Here is a 16,924-nt window from a genome sequence, read left to right as displayed (position 1 = left end):
ATGGAGGAGGGAGATTTTCAGCAGGAAACTTGAGTTAAAATAAATGATAAAGGAAGTTCTTTGGGGAGAAGACAGTGATTACTGATAGAATGAAATAGGGAATGAAAATAAAATGATATAGCTAAGGGAACTTGAACTTTATAAAACAGGTATACAATGAAAATAGACAACAAGAGAACAAAATGTGGAGGGAAATGGACAGTTTGAAAGCCTTCTGGGGTTCTTCTATTCCCCAAAGCAGAAAAGTCCTAAGTATATTACATTATGTCCAAGTTAGGAATGAAATTTGAAATCTCCAAGTAATCACTTAAAAAATAATCAAAATAATGCAAAACTGACATGGAAATAGAGGTTACAATGGAAAAGTAAATACACACTAACCAATCCAAAGAAAGATTAAAAAGCGAGAGAAATATCTTTCAAATTGGTGATCATGAAAAGCAAACCAAGGAACAGATTTAAACAGAAATGTACTAGTAATTACATTAAATGTCAACAAACTACCCCCAGGTAAAAGGCAAAAAAGTATTCAGATAAAAAGAAGACAAAAACCTCATTCTGAACATCTTGAAGAGTTACATTTTAAACATAAGAACACAGAAAGGGGGGCGGGAAACATGCAGAAGACATACCATGTCAGTAGTAACCAAAACAAAGCTTTAAGTCAATAAATTTACGTAGAAATATCTCATAACAACAGGAAGAGAGGCCAAGAATATATAGTAACTTTAAATGTTTTGCTTTGTTCACAGCTTTTTTGCAGTGTCATTCCCACACTATCAATTGGACTAACCTGTACCTGTTGGCAAATTTTTGACACAATCAAAGAGAGTAAACACCTATCATCCCCAAAAGTTTCCACAATAATCTCTCTCTCCTTCCTCCACCATCCCCAGAGAATGGTCCCTGTACATTATTTTACATTTTTTAGAATTTTACAGAATGGAACCACATGGTATGTTTTATCTTTTGTCTGGCTTCTTCAACTCGGTATAGTTATCCTTTGCAACTTTGCTGCCTGGATCAAAAGTTCTTTTATCAAAGAGTCAACCCACCAAATGGGAGAAGATATTTGCAAATGACAGGACAGACCAAAGGCTGATATCCAGGATCTATAAAGAACTCCTCAAACTCAACACACACAAAACACATAATCATATCAAAAAATGGGCAGAAGACATGAACAGACACATCTCCAATGAAGACATACAAATGGCTATCAGACACATGAGAAAATGTTCGTCATCACTAGCCGTCAGGAAGATTCAAATTAAAACCACACTGAGATACCACCTTACACCAGTTAGAATGGCCAAAATTAGCAAGACAGGAAACAACGTGTGTTGGAGGGGATGTGGAGAAAGGGGAATCCTCTTTCACTGTTGGTGGGAATGCAAGTTGGTGCAGCCTCTTTGGAGAACAGTGTGGCGATTCCTCAAGAAATTAAAAATAGAGCTTCCCTATGACCCTGCCATTGCACTCCTGGGTATTTACCCCAAGGATACAGATGTCGTGAAAAGAAAGGCCGTCTGTACTCCAGTGTTTATAGCAGCAATGGCCACGATCGCCAAACTGTGGAAAGAACCAAGATGCCCTTCAATGGATGAATGGATAAGGAAGATGTGGTCCATATACACTATGGAGTATGATGCCTCCATCAAAGGATGAATACCCAACTTTTGTAGCAACATGGACAGGACTGGAAGACATAATGCTGAGTGAAATCAGTCAAGCAGAGAGAGTCCATTATCACATGGTTTCACTTACTTGTGGAGCATAACAAATAGCATGGAGGACATGGGGAGATAGAGAGAAGGGAGTTGGGGGAAATTGGAAGGGGAGATGAACCATGAGAGACTGTGGACTCTGAAAAACAATCTGAGGGTTTTGAAGGGGTGGGGGGGTGGGAGGTTGGGTGAGCCTGGTGGTGGCTATTATGGAAGGCACATATTGCATGGAGCACTGGGTGTGCTGCATAAACAATGAATTCTAGTACACTGAAAAGTAATTTAAAAATTTTTTTAAAAAGCTCTTTCATCTTCATTACTGAGTAGTTTTCCAGTGTATGGATGGACCACACTTTGTTCATACTTTGACCTCTGGATGGACAGTTGAGTTATGTCCCATTTTGAGCTATTACAGATCAATCAATCTGTAGGGCACCTGGGGGGATCAGTGAGTTGAGCATCTGCCTTCGGCTCAGGTTGTGATCCCAGGGTCCCACGATCGAGCCCTGGGTTAGGCTCCCTCCTCAGTGCGGGAGCCTGCTTCTCCCTCTGCCTGCCACTCACCCTGCTTGTGCGTGCTTTCTTTCTCTCAAATAAATAAAATCTTTAAAAACAAAACCAAAAGCAAATCAATCTGCTATTTTCATATGAACATCAGCATTCACTTCTCTTGAGAAAATACGTAGGCGTGGAATGGCCAGATCACACACTACATGCGTGATGAACATTTTAAGAAATTACTGGGCAGTGTCTGACTTGCAGTTGATCTAATGGTATGTATAGAATCACCAGAAGAATCCAGATGGAAGCTTAGTGTTCACAATGACAGATCATAACATATCATATCATAGCCTCACAGCCCACCAAAAACCAGGAATAAGTCTAGCAAAATGCACCAAAGGACTTTACTTAAAAAATTAACATATTGGGAGAAATTAATAATTATCCAAAAGTAGAAATACATGAAGTCCACTGAGTGTAAAACTTAAAAACTTTAGTGATATTAGTCTTTCTAAAACCCATCTATAGATTCAACGCAATCCCAGTCGAAATTCCAGAAGATTGTTTGTTTTCCAAGACACTGCAAAGCTGATCCTAATATTCGTACAGAAATTTAAAGGAAATGTAGAAGACGTAGGGAAAAAAGAAAAACGTTGAAGGGCTTGTATGATATAGTGAGACTTTAAAGCCTCGGTAATTGTGGCAGTATGTGACTGGTGCAAGAAAGGGAACAAAAATGAAAGAATCGAAAATTTGGAAATGGATCCATCCACATATGGAAAAGGAAACATGACAAAGCAGGGGTGTCGGAGGAATAATGGTGTTGCTGATTACCCCATGCTGTTAATGGGGTAATCTGTTAATGACAGACCCCCACGTAACAGTTGTGAATGTTGACCCCGAACTCATTCACTCCCTAACATCCATTCCCACGGATTATACACTTACCTATAAAAGAGAGAAACAATAAAAATTCTGTGAGACAACCAAAGTGATTATCTCCAGGACCTTCGTTTAGGGACAGATTTCCTAAAGAGGAAACAATACATAGTCCTCATCAAGGAAATATGAAATCCTGGCTAAACTATGAACTTCTATTCATTGAAGGATGCCGTGTGAGGATTCCGAAGGGAACAGAGTAGGAGAACGTATTTATACTGTACTACTGAGAAGAGCTTGTATCTGAAATATATATAAATTGTGAAGACAAACTTAAAAAAAAAAAAAAAAAAAAAAAGGAAACGCCGCAGAAAGACAACGTTCAAAATATTTGAACGAGCATTTCCCAAAGAGTCAAATCTTGATAAGCACCTACCTAAGAATTGGCTTAAGTCAACTCAACGCCATCTCATACATGCCAAGTAAAACCATGAGGAGATGCCCCATGTGCTCATTGGCACTTTGGAAGAGAGCTGAAGACCTCAAGCCATCAGGACTCCCCGACTCCACTAGGGGAGCAACCATTTGCAAAATCGTTGGCTGAATCTATTAATGCAAAAGGATACACATGCGTGCCCTCTGATCGAACAACCCCACCATTAAGGAGAACCTCTCCAAAAATGCTTAGCAAGCGCAACAAGATGCATGTATAAGGGCTTCCTAGCAGGGCTATCCGTGTTACCCAATATGGCAATGTGTCCTCTAGAATTAAACAATATATTATACCTTCCTACACTTTGATAATATGCAGCCTATGGAATCAATGAACTGTCAAATCCCTCAATAAGATGAATGGATCTCCTAAAGATGTCAAGTCAAAGACACCAGACCTAAAAGTACATAGTGTTGGATCCCGTTCATAAGGACCTCAAAAGCCCTCACAAGTGAGTGGTGTGGGTCAAGGTCAGGATAGCCTTTCCTAGTGACTGGGCGGGTATGAGAGGTCTTTGGGGGGTGAGTTTCTGGATCTGGATTAGGATTTAGGATTTTTTTTTTCACTCCTAAAATGCATCAAGATGTATACTTATCACGTATCACAGGCACCCCCTTTTTTCATGTATGTCATCCCTCAACAAAAAGTTTTATGAAAACACAAAGATGTTCTAAGAATCCACAGTAAAAACAACCGAGAACTTCAAAAAACAAAAAAAGTTTTAAAGTTCCTTTAAAACTTCAAAAACTTTTAATCAACTTTTAAATTCCTTTCAAACTTCAAAAAACTAAAGGGCGTTTTCATTAACTTCATTTCCTCACTCACGAGACTGGAGCACATAACACTTGGCTATGAAGACAGTAAATGGCAAATATTTTTTTCTCTGATACATTCATTTATATATGGGAAGGAAATTAGACATTCAGCTTTAATTTTAAAAACCGAGACTATCTTGTCAACGCTGTTGCCATGATTCGAAGGCTGCGGTCTTCAATAAGGATCCCCAATTCAGGACCTAGCTCTGTATATTGATAGGCATTTATGAAAATAATCTTTTTTTTTTTTTTTTTAGACTGGGTTCCAGGTCTCCAAATTAAAGATCCAGAATCAATTAGTCAATAATCAATAAGACCGGTAGGTGGCAGTGACGTTTCATAATTAATACCAAATAAGGCCCTCTGCCCAGGGGTACTCACCCCAGAGACTGTGAAAGCATTCCTTCCTTTTTATTTATATTTGTTTTTTTCTTTTTTGTTTGAAGTTTTAATTTAAATTCTAGTTAGTTAACATATAGTGTAATATCGGTTTCTGGAGTTGAATTTAGGGCCGCATCCCTTCCTTTGACTTATTTATTTTTTTCTAAAGATTTTATTTATTTATTTGACAGAGAGAGATCACAAGGAGGCAGAGAGACAGGCAGAGAAAGGGAGGGAAGCAGACTCCTTGCTGAGCAGAGAGCCCGATGCGGGGCTCGATCCCAGGACCCTGACATCATGACCTGAGCTGAAGGCAGAGGCTTAACTCATTGAGCCACCCAGGCGCCCCATCCCTTCCTTTTAAAAGTGTGAGCCCTTTATTGCTTTTAGAGACACATGCTTCTCATCAGTCAAGCCCTGGGATGTCTTCAAGAGTCCATCACCACAACGCATCATTCACAGGTGGTAGGAACGAAAGGCGGAAACAGATGGCGCAGGAATAGGAGATCGAAGGATGAACCAGATACCCCGAAACACTCTTCCTGTGTATATTCCTTTTATTCCAGCAAAGTGTGCAATGTGCTGTGGACGGCCAGCGTAACCCCCACAGCTGTTTAGGGTTGAGTCTGTATTTACATATCCAAGTGGTTTTGTTTCCATCTCCAGCCCTTTCTCCAGCAGCTGCCCATTCCTGAGCTCTTTTCTGGATCTGTGTCCTCCTTCCTGGGAAATAGGACTCACATGAGGGGTGCTCAGAGTACTCTGCCCAGAGCCTCTTCCCCTCTGAGTGTCCAGGACATGGAGAAGTGAACTTGACAGAGTCTCAGACACCTGAGTACCTGCCCCCACAACTGCCTTTTTACCCTTGGATCATCAAAGACAGCACCCCTCTGGTCATAATTACACATTTCAACAGACAAGAATGCCTTCCTCTTCTGCCTCTTCATGCTTGGAGGATTGCTTCTTCCTCTGAGCTCTTTAATACAAATCAAAGTTACGCATCCAGGTGGGTCATCCTATACTCCTTCCTCCGGCTGCTTCCGCTGCAATCTGCAGACACAGGTCCTTCACTGCAGGGGCCTGCTGTCTGGAAATGTTTGCAAGGGCTGGGGTGTGGGAGTGGAGCTCCTGAGCTGCAGCAGGGCCAGCCCACTAGGGCTGCCAAGACGAGAGACTGGAGTTCCACAGTTACCTGTGAAGACTAGTTGATTATCCTGAACTGAGCACACTCAACCCACCCAGGGCGTCATCTCTCCTGTACCCACCGCTGGCCTTGGGCTCAGACTGCCCTGAGCAGAGCAGGATGGCAGCCCCAGGTCCCATCTACAGACCCCACTTCCTGCAGAGACACAGAAGGGTTTTCATTTTCAATGCCATTCGTTCTCTTGTATGAGGATTGTTCTGAACCCACTTTTCTTCACTTCTTAGGATCTTTTCTCATCACCCTCCGTAAGGATGGGGTTGGGTTCAGGACCACAGCAAACTTGTCCAAGGGGCACCGCAATCTTCTGCTATGGATAGAATCAGCTGACCCCATGTCTGGGCAGCTGTGGTGGACTTGTGTGCTTGGATTGCCACGGTCCAGCTCAGCAAGCATTGAGGGAACCCCGTGCTGAGATGGAGATTCTTTCTGTTGGCTTTGCCCTGAAGCCCTGTTCCCTTTTGCAGGAAAATCTCTCCTTGGCCTGGCTCAGCCAGCTTGGGTCAAAATGCTGCTTGTAAACACACAGACACAAGGACATCTGTTGTGGACGTCAAAGGTTCACCAACAATTATGAAGCCAGAACTAAGGTCATGAAGCAAACACCAAGAAAAGCCACAGCAATCAAGGAAATCAAACTTAAAGAACCAAATGTGGAGAAGACGGTTTTAGTGGAACCAAAGGTCTGTTCGCACTGTGAATATGTTTCTGGTTCTTCTGAGATGGGTACAGCATGGGCCATGGGATTCAAGTCTCCTAGAGTTTCTGCAAAATCTCTGTCTACACTGGGCTTCCTTGATTTTCAGGACTGGTGACAACCCATGGGGTCCCACAAGCGGCCAAAAGATCCAGAACCCACACTTGCTTCTGAAACAGGGTGGCGGTCCTTGGGAATGGGGTGGCGTCCATGTGATCAAGAACAGGTTTTATCAATCACGTAGAGATCATTGTTTCAAGTGATTCTTATTCAGACAAAGCTTCTAGACAAAGTTAGAAAACAGCTAATACATAAGACCAAATGATAGAACGTGATGAAAACGGGATCATTGGGAATTAGAAAGAGGGTTGATGAATGAGTCAGTGGTCTCCAGAGAAACAGAAGTGATAAGACTTACAGATTTACAGGGAGGTATTCTGAGAGACTGGCTCATACAGTGATGGAGGCTGGCAGGGTCCCAATCTGCCTTCTGTAAGATGGAAGCTGAGGAAAGCCAGTGGTGATACTCCGTTGGGTCCAAAGACCCAAAAATCGGGAGCACTAATGCTTGAGGGCAGGAGAACATGCAAATCCCAGCTGCCACATAGCAAGTCTGCCCTTCCTCTGCTTTTTGTTCGATTCAAGCCCTCCGTGGGTTGGGATGAGGTCCAACCACCTTGAGAGTTGGTGTGGGGTGGTCTTCTTTATTCCACGTACGCATTCAATAGCTCATGTCTTCCAGAAACACCCTCAAGGAAACCCCCAGAAATGACATGCTACCATCCATCTAGGCGTCCCTTAGCCCAGTGAAGCTGATGGATAAAATCAACCATCAAGGTGCAAAAGGGTTTTCTGAGCAATACTTAATTGAGTCCACATGTCCACTAAACATTTCGTGGGAATGCTGAATTTTCTTATTGATCCCATTACAGAACAAGGAGTTGTACACATACTATAAGAGCTTAACAGATCGATTCTTCACATTCCTACAACAAGCAGACGCCTTGTCTTGAACTCACATGTGACACATCCTGGGGCCACATCTGGACTGTGAGGGGGCTTCCTGTACCATCAGGAGGAATGAGAAACCAGAAAACACTCCTTTTCTCCTATTTCTCTCTTTACTGTACAAAGCTGAGGGTCTTCTCAATTTGTCTGGGTTGATGTAAAATCCAAACTCAAAGGCTATCAACAACTTGACAATGCGATTTGTTCCATTTTATAATCAAGAATAGAGTGACATCTACAGACACATTTGCTAAAATTTAAATAGTGATTATTCCAAATCAATGAGACACAGTTTTCCCAAACCTATGTGAAGCGCATAGAAAAATATGATGTCCCTTGACATCATGCCCCAGATCCATCCGAGGACAGGCATTCAGCAAACCCAGCCACAGTAGAAATGAGCACATAGGTCAACATTAATCTCCATATTTGCATTGGTGGTTTGGTAAAAGCTCTCCAGATGTAGAACCATGTGGCCTGGCAGCTGGGTTCAAGGGAGATACAAGCAGTGCCTTTCGAACCTGAAAACTTGGGGACCCCACAATATCGGGATGAGACCCAACACCTATCGTCAGGGTGCATATTAGCTTCCTGTGGCTGCTATAACAAATGTCCACATTTGTTGCCTATTTGGGAGGCATAAAACAATGCAGACTGACCACCTTGCAGTTCTGGATCTCAGAAGTTTAACATGGGTGTCACAGGGCTGATGTCAACGTGTGGGCCAAGGTGAGATCCTTCTGGTGGCTCCTGCAGACTGTCCATCTCCTGGCTTTTTCCCATTCCTCAAGGCCCCTGCAGCCCTGGGGGCTGTATTCCCCTAATGCCAGCAGAAAAGTGTCTTCTCATTTCTCTATGGCCTCTGCTTCTTCTATAACATGTTCTATCTGTGAATCTCCCTCTGCCTCCCTGTATGAGGACCCTCATGATGATACAGGGCCCACCTGGAAAACAGAATCATTCTCTGGAGGTCCTCAACCTGACCACACCTGCCAAGACCCTCTTCCTGATAAGTAGCATGTTTAAGTTCCCAAGATTAGGACACGCACATGTCCATGGGGGAGCATTATTCAATGTACCCCCCGGGTCACGGTGCAATAATCTACATGAACACAGGAGCCCCTCAAATCTAGAGCAGTCTGCAGATGGGGCCATGTTCCCTCCCTCCCTGGGAGCCCCAGGAGCAGGCTCTCAGCTCTGTCTCCTTGGGGAGCCAGCATCTGATTCTCTGATTCTCCAGGCACACCTGTGTGGAGGTTGGGTTTACTTACGTCTTCTGAATGGCATCCCTTGGGTGAGGGTGGGGTGTCATCCGTGACCACAGTCTGTTCTGAAGGACCCTCAGCAGGCCAAGGCTGGCTGGACCCTGCTGCTGGTTTTGTACACAGCTCCCTGATGCCAGCCTAGACAAAGAGGGATGCACTTGGTAAGTTCTCCTTACATCTTTTAACTCTTTGGCTGCCCTGGGGACCCTAAGACCTGTCCCATCCTCTTTGTGGCCAGTGCTCTCCTACCTAATCATCTGCACTCAGTAAATATAAGCTTGCCCAAGGAATGGACACAGACTTAGGAAGCTGGGCCCCGAGAGCATATAAACAACCTATCCATGTTCTGAGCTGGCCATGCACAGAGCCTAATTCTCTGGAAGCAAAAGCAAGTGCTCGCACACCCCTGGGTGGACACAGAGATCCCCCAAGCCCATGGGGCTCCCAGCCATGTGACAACTCACAAGGTGGGCTGTGATAAAACAGGTGACAGGTGCTCCTTCAGGAAGCTGCCACTGTCCTGGCGAGAACAACCACACAGCACACAGCTCCTAGAACTGTTCTCAACTGGCCATATTTCCCAGAACTGCCTGACTCCACGTCTTAATTTCCTGTCCATACAACCTGATGTCGAGCAAACCACCCAGCAGAAAATAAGAGGCAACACAAACACAGATAAACTCCTATTCCCTTGCATGAAACGTTGGAAGAAACAGAGTCCTTCCAAAGAGAAGCAGCACCTAGTTCCACCCAACAAAAACAGGACTGAAGTATGGATTCTCTTCCTTTTCCCATCAGTGCGATGGCGGGTGGTTAACTGTGTGGTACTAATACACATCCTGATCATAGCAATGATTAGGTAATAAAGTTTCCTAGAAACAAACTTCAAGAGGTCTTTTGCACGACAGGTTTATCCACAGTAAACTAGCTGCACAAACACGCCTATGTAGGGCAGGAAGGGTTACCATTTCATTTCTTAAAAAATCAAATTGGTATCAATCAAGAGTTTCCAAAATCCTCTTCAGCAATGCCCTCCAACAGCTACTTGAGTTGATGATGAACATTAGCAAGTGTCTCCTCGAACAACATAGTAATCAATCATCTGCAGGCACTTAGCTACAAGTGGCTTTTTCCCTGATGAAGGCGGCTAACTGAAATAATCTATTTATGCACCAACCCTCTCAATCACAGCCACATTTTGGCTCATTAAACATTCATGATTTTGAGCCAGAAAAACAACAAACCAGGGTATCTGTCATCCTTTATGAAATACAGCACGTAGAAACAGGAGGGAGCACTTCAAGAAAGTACACCAGGTATCGATTTGATCATGCAGAGTGTATGCCCTTTCTCAACCGCGGCTTTTAGAGGGTGTCACCCGCTTACGGAGTGTCCTGGAGATGCATGTTCTTCCTCAACCCGGAAGCTTCCGTAAAGAGGCAGGATGCTGTGCTGGTAGATTTTCCACCAGAGGTTAAGGAAGGACGTCTGGTGCTGGTTGGCCAACCCGGAGCCCTCCTCCAACACCGACCCCGTCTGGGGGTTATACTTGTAGTTCCATGGCTTTGTGGGCCCCAAAAAGTGGACTACCTTCACGCTTGAACCAAATCTAAGGAAGAAACACAAAACATTCTACTTTCCACTTGGAAGTGATTCTACACACACGGAAATTGCCCCCAAACCCCAAAGCATGTCAAAGACAGCAGCCCATGAATGCTTGTCTCAACCCTACTATGTAGATCTGCACTTTTTTGCTTAGAGATAATTTTTTTTTAAACAATCAACACTGCAAGTATTTCGTTTTCTACCTACAGAGACACATAATCATCACCCAGTGGGGAATTCCCTCACACTAGAAAAATAAACCAAGAGTCTTATAAAGATGGACAATATGGTAGATAGCCCAAAACCTCATCTCCTTAAAACAATAGGGACCCCCCCAAAAAAAATCACTTTTATAGTAGATGACCCAAGCTGCAAACAAGAAAACTGACTTCTCTTACAAGATTCTGAATTTTCTCCTCTCAACCTTCCTAAATATTTTTCTGTATAATCATCTTCCCATGAAATTTTAACACTACATTCACACCAAATATCCACGTTCTGTATGTACAAATCTGCTTTATACATGAGAAAGAATAGGATGCTTTCACTCCCCGAAGACCCACTTCTCCTTCTCAGAGGCAATACGTTCTCTCTTAAAAATGTGTGCTCTCCAATTATCTTTTCCTATATTGTGCTCAGATTTTTCACTTTTGTTTACAACAACATCATTCTTACAGCAGCGAATCTCAAACATTTTGGTCCTGGGACACCTTGATGGTCTTAAAACACACAGAGGACCAAGACTTTCACTTTGTTCATATGCATCCTACCTGTCTGTATTTACCACAACGGACAACAAAACTGAGAAATCTGAAAACCGATTTAATCAATTCATTAGAAATCAATCGACCCATGAGATGCAGATGTTCTTGTGACACTTTTTCATGAAAAATAACTGTATTTTTAAAATACAGTTGTCAAAAGAATGAGTTTGACCATCTTGAGAGGAGACAGCTGCTTTCTCCTCTCTGGGTCTCCATTCAGTGCATTGTTTCATTTTATTTTTTTTTAGCGCCTTGTTTAGTCATATCATGGAGTTTCTGTAAAATCCTGCTGTACGCTTATTTTAAAAAAGAGAGAAGAAAACATAACATCTTAGAAGACTTATTTTTTAAGTCATTTTGATGGCAGAGATTCGAAAGAACCATGGAGGTTCCTGAGACCACCCTTTGGGAACCACTCCCATTAAGACTTACGGTCTTGACTACCTACAATTTAAAGCAATAAGCAAGCAGAGGGATGATCTAGTATTTTCCAACCCCAATTCCAAACACTTGTAAAGAGTCTAGAGACAGGGCTGCTTGAAGGCAGCAGGCCTGGACGGTTATAGAAAGTGGAGAACTTACCGTTTGAAAGCAGGGCTGTAGGTGTACGCCGTGTTACTGCTCAAGTTATAGATAAACGGCAAGTGCTTGTTGATGTCTGCCGTTGACCAGCTACTGAAGAAGCTGTTCAGTAAGCCTTGATCTGCCCCTAAATGGCGAACACACACCCAAGGAGGCCCATCACGGATGGTAGAGCACTTCAAAGAATTCAAGATGTGTTTGAAGGGCTTAACCCACCTGCACGCGGGGTCCCATTTTATTTCTTCTCTCTGTCTGCTACAATATGACCGTTTGTCTCAAAAAGGATGGATCACCCAAACCATTCATTTTAACATGCATATTCTCTCCAAAACTTTCCACCCATAACCCAAGCCATGGATAATGAACCCTCGTAGTGTCCCTCGAATTCTCAACTCTCGCAATGAATTCTATCCAGGGGCCACAGTGCTGTATGGGCAAATCCTGGTCCTTGCCCACAGATAATTCTTCATCAGTCCTCTATTTTCTTCTACGGGACGACAATCCTAGCATTGTCCCCATCTATCTTTGCTTCCCAGAGTTGTTACCTTTATTCTCTACCAGGGCTCTGCCCAACTGAGCCTTGCATCCACTTTTGTAAATAAAGTTTTATTGGAACACAGCCATGCTCATGTACGTATTGTCAATGGCCACTTTCACTCTACACCTGCACGGTTAAATATTTGCAGCAGATTTCAGAGGATCCATGATGCTGGGGGAAAAAAAAAATCTATTATCTGGTCTTCAGAGAGAGGTTTGCCTACCCTTTTCTGTTTGATCAGGATTGGGGAACCGTGCTTCCTACTCACTGAAGATATTTTCTTCTGTGGTTTTTCTCTGCTGTGTATTTGCTCACTAACTTCACTTATTCCTGTTACCCTGTCTGGCCACATTTTTCAACCATACCCTTGCCTGACTTATGCTGTTGTATCTGGGGGAAGTGAGGGTAGGAAAGGGGTATGGGACCAGAAACAGCCCCATCGTCTTCCACCCATTTCCAGCTTCCCATCACTCACCATCAAAGCTGCCGTGGTCTGTGGCATGTTGCAGCAAGAGGCCGTGCGTCTCCAGAGACGGTTGGAAGACAAAAACGCCACTGTTGAAGCAGTCCGGCCATCCGGGATCGGGGGCTGCAGAGAACTCTGTCCTATCAAACAGCTCATCGATATTGGCTAGCACCTGGCAAAGCAGAGCATGGGGGAACCTGTAGCACCCTTCTCTTACCTCCAGGATGCAGGTAACAAATGCAGCAGAAACTTGAGGATGGTCAACGTCTAGTGATTGGAAACCTGTGCCCACTTTTCTTTCTTTCTTTCTTTTTTTCTTTCTTTCTTTCTCTCTCTCTCTCTTTCTTTCTTTCTGTTTTTCAATTTTATGTATTTACTTGACAGAGAGGAGTGGGAGAGGGAGAAGCAGGCTCCCCGCTGAGCAAGGAGCCCAATGTGGGCCTTGATCCCAGGACCCTGAGATCACGACGTGAGCCAAAAGCAGATGCTTAACAGACTGAGCTACCCAGGTGACCCAGTTTTTGGACTGACTCTCCTTTTCCGCTTATATTCGAAAGAGAAGGGTGTGTAAGACGGCTCTCTGGCTTATTTCAAGTGATTGATGGAACACAACTTCTGAAAGTAAATTATTTTCTCAAGGTTCTTAAGATTCTCCACGGAACTCGCCTGACTGCGTATGCTCTTTAGTCTACCAAATGTGACCAACGAAGCTCGGAAAACACATGAAGGGAGAGGTTCGCAAGTCAATGTAATACATCGGCTGCCTTCTAGAACTTGCCTACTGATTACAGACCCCTCCAGCACCCACTGACTTTCCAAACTGTGCTGTCTGGAAAAAAGGAAACATGACTCCAATTGTGTTGTGATGGACAGTCTGCACCTGTCCATCTTCCTACAGAGCCCCTTTGGCACAACCAAACCCAACCAGAATGCATGCCAACACCCTGACTCCATGTTACATTTCAACGTTCCAATGGCTGTTTTGGAAAGCAGCCATCCCAAGCTCCTACACTGCAGGCCACTACCCCAACCGACTAGAGGAGGATACCTCAGCCTCAGAAGCCCGGTGTCCCAGTCCAATCCAAACTATGTAAGTCAAGATGCAATCAAGGCCAAATATTTTTTCTAATTGTTCTATTTTGTGTAGATAAGACCATGGGATTATAAAGCCCTCCTAGGGAAGGAGCATGCCTTCAAATCCGTTGGTGTCCTGGGCAGGGTCAGAGCCGGGCTAGCATTGCGTTATAGCTGATTTTGATGCACTGAATGTCAAGGCTGGTGACACCAGTGCATGTTATTGGCTGGGAATCCACACATAAACACTAACAGCCTCTTTAAAAAGGAAAAGGCATTATCTCTGAGGGGTTTCTTATCAAGTGGAGCATCTCGTCCTCATCATACCCATGTACTCACCAGAGTATCTGCATCCAGGAAGACACACTTGCTATAATGGGTGAGGGTCCAACAGTGAAGCTTGGTGAGGGTGACCCCAAGCTCAGGCCTCTTCAGAAAGGCCAGGTGGATGTAGTCTGCACTGTCGATCAGGTTCACCTCAATTACCTCATCAAACACCTTCGAGAGGATAACCCTGGAAAGACACACACTAGGTACTAGGAGAGCAAGGGAGCATTCAACACAGGACATCCTATCCCTTCAAGATGACATCCCTTTGATACTCACACACATCTGAAGCATGGATCCCAAACCCCATCAAAATCACCGCAGTCTTCATGTTCAGGCTTTATTTTTCCAATGGAGTTTTCATACTTTTCACTCATACTTAAACGTTACACACACTTGAACATCTTGACAACTGTACCCAACTGTCTTAGGTAGACTGACTCCAGTCATCCCTTAGGAAGGTAATTCTCTTTGAAAACGGCATGGGACATGGGAATGAATGCTGAGCAGGCAGAAACTGACAGATGGCCACTACAATCTCCACCAGTTTTTACTTTATGTATTTAAAACCTACATTGTTAGTTGCATACAAGTTCAAGACTCAAGTTTTTTGAAAGACTGTACTTTTTATCAAAATGAAACTTTCCTCTATTCCTTTTTCCTTTCTCTCTCTCTCTTTTTTTTTTTTTTTGACTTAAATTCTACTTCATTATAGATTGGAATGTCTTGTGATGCCGAAAAATTAAGAAGGAGCCAAAAAAAGATGAGGGCATGTCAAAAGGATACAGGGAGTCAATCGGGAATTTGAATAACAAAACAAAAAACAAACAAACATAATATAAAATGGATATTCATGGGTCCATAATAATAACATAATTGAATAAATAAGTAAATGGAAAAGAAGGAGCAGCAATTTTTTAAAGAAAAATTCCAAATACAAAATGAATTAGAAATGAGGGAAACAGAAAATCACCATGAGGCTAACACCACCGTAATAATGATTGCTGACAAGGTTCACCAATGGATGCTAAAATGAATGGCTAAAGGTTTTGAAAGAAACAGCATATTTTCATATGTTGAAAGTATCTCCTCCAAGGTGTCCATCCATTATGAAGACAAAAATCATAACCCCACCGATAATACCTTAATGCTATGATCAAGGTTTAAATCGCCAGTAACAGAACACAAAAACATCCCATAACCTCAGTATACTACTGAAAAAATAATGGACAAATGCAAGCCCCCCAAATTCTGTAAAACAAATGACTAGTACTCCTTGAAAATGTCAAGGTCGTGACACATGAGGAAAGAAGGAGAAAAAGTCATAGATGGAAAATCACAAGGGCAGGTATACTAACTAAGTCCTGGTTAGGAACAGAATCATATACTCTCAAAGGCATCCTTTATTTTCAACACTTTGTGTTGTGATTGAAGTTGCCTCCTGTACATGTCTAGGATACGGCTGGATTTTATGTCTACTTCTCTCTCCTTTAAATGGGGTTTTAAACCCGTTTACCTTTAGTATGATCATTGATATATTCGAGCGGAGTCCCCTCCTTTTTTTTTAAATGTGTATCAGAGTCTCTTCTTCTTTCTAATCCTTTCCCACCATCCACTGCAGGGATAACATTTTTTCCCACATTCCATGCATTTTCCATGAATGCTTGGGAAGTTGTACATATCCTTTCTAGTCTTCTAATGGTTACCACCCTCGTATTTCGACACACATTATTTAGAGCTTATATTCTCTACTGAATGCCAAGACAGCATCTCTACCCTCATTCCAGATGAGACAGGAACATCAGCCTATGTTCACGTCTGCCCCTCGGCCCCCCTCATTCACCTCTGCACGGAGAGCAAATTCCAGATTATTTTCATAACTGTGCCTCAACACAGTTAGAATTAACTTTGAGTTTGACTCATATCATTGGCTTAGTGTTAGGTCTTTATTGTAAGTTTTTCTTCCTTCGATTTACAATTCAGTGTGCTTGAGGATATCCTCAAGTAATTCTGCTCCCAAACAACATCCAGGGGTAAAATCTTCAAGCTTTTATGTATGTGGAACATATTTAATTTGCTTTTGAATTGCACAGATTTGGCTAGATATGGAAAACTCATTGCAAAATTATTTTGCCGCCTGGGAGGGTGGGGGGGGGGTGTAAAACAGGTGAGAGGGATTAAGAGGTACAAACTTCCCAGTGTAAAGGGAGTAAGTCACAGAGGTGAAGAGTACAGCCCAGGGGATGTAGAAATAATACCGTCAAAATTCTGTACAGTGACCCTACTTATTTTGGTGAGCATTCTATAATGCACAGAACATCAAATCACTGTGCCACACACTGGAAACTAATGTACTACGCTACATCAACTATACTTCTGTAGACAGACACATGAAATTCCTTTGCCCAGAAAATGCGAGACATCCACTCTCTCAACCTGACCAACGCTGAAATGCTTTTAGCACCTTCCTCTGCTCTTGGTGCTCTGTTAACACCACCTCTGGGTATCGACATGTGTGTCCGCTCATTCTGCTCGACACTCAAGGGACAGCATTCTCAGAGCCGAAATAGGAGAGGAGTTAATTCCTACAATTTGTTCTCT

The 16,924-nt window shown here is 43.1% G+C and overlaps 2 protein-coding genes across 5 annotated transcripts in view; both read right to left on the bottom strand.

Moving 5' to 3' along the window:
• The window catches only part of XG (Xg glycoprotein (Xg blood group)), a 191,436-nt gene that overhangs the window by 117,680 nt on the left and 56,832 nt on the right, over nt 1–16,924 (bottom strand). The gene's annotated exons all lie outside the window — the stretch shown is intronic.
• Nucleotides 1–16,924, bottom strand: part of GYG2 (glycogenin 2) — a 36,849-nt gene that overhangs the window by 7,781 nt on the left and 12,144 nt on the right. For all 4 annotated transcript variants that reach the window (XM_059158530.1, XM_059158532.1, XM_059158533.1 and 1 more), the window contains exons 4-8: nt 14,336–14,510; nt 12,932–13,094; nt 11,919–12,045; nt 10,354–10,576; nt 8,974–9,105 (exon numbers count right to left, since the gene is read on the bottom strand). In XM_059158530.1, coding sequence (XP_059014513.1) covers nt 8,974–9,105; nt 10,354–10,576; nt 11,919–12,045; nt 12,932–13,094; nt 14,336–14,510 — 820 coding nt within the window. The remainder of the gene's footprint in view (nt 1–8,973; nt 9,106–10,353; nt 10,577–11,918; nt 12,046–12,931; nt 13,095–14,335; nt 14,511–16,924) is intronic.

Source organism: Mustela lutreola, chromosome X (genome assembly GCF_030435805.1).
Source record: "Mustela lutreola isolate mMusLut2 chromosome X, mMusLut2.pri, whole genome shotgun sequence".
Classification (NCBI taxonomy): Eukaryota; Metazoa; Chordata; class Mammalia; order Carnivora; family Mustelidae; genus Mustela; species Mustela lutreola.
The sequence above is the reverse complement of the archived record's forward strand: the minus strand, read 5'-3'. Positions and strand labels throughout refer to the sequence as shown.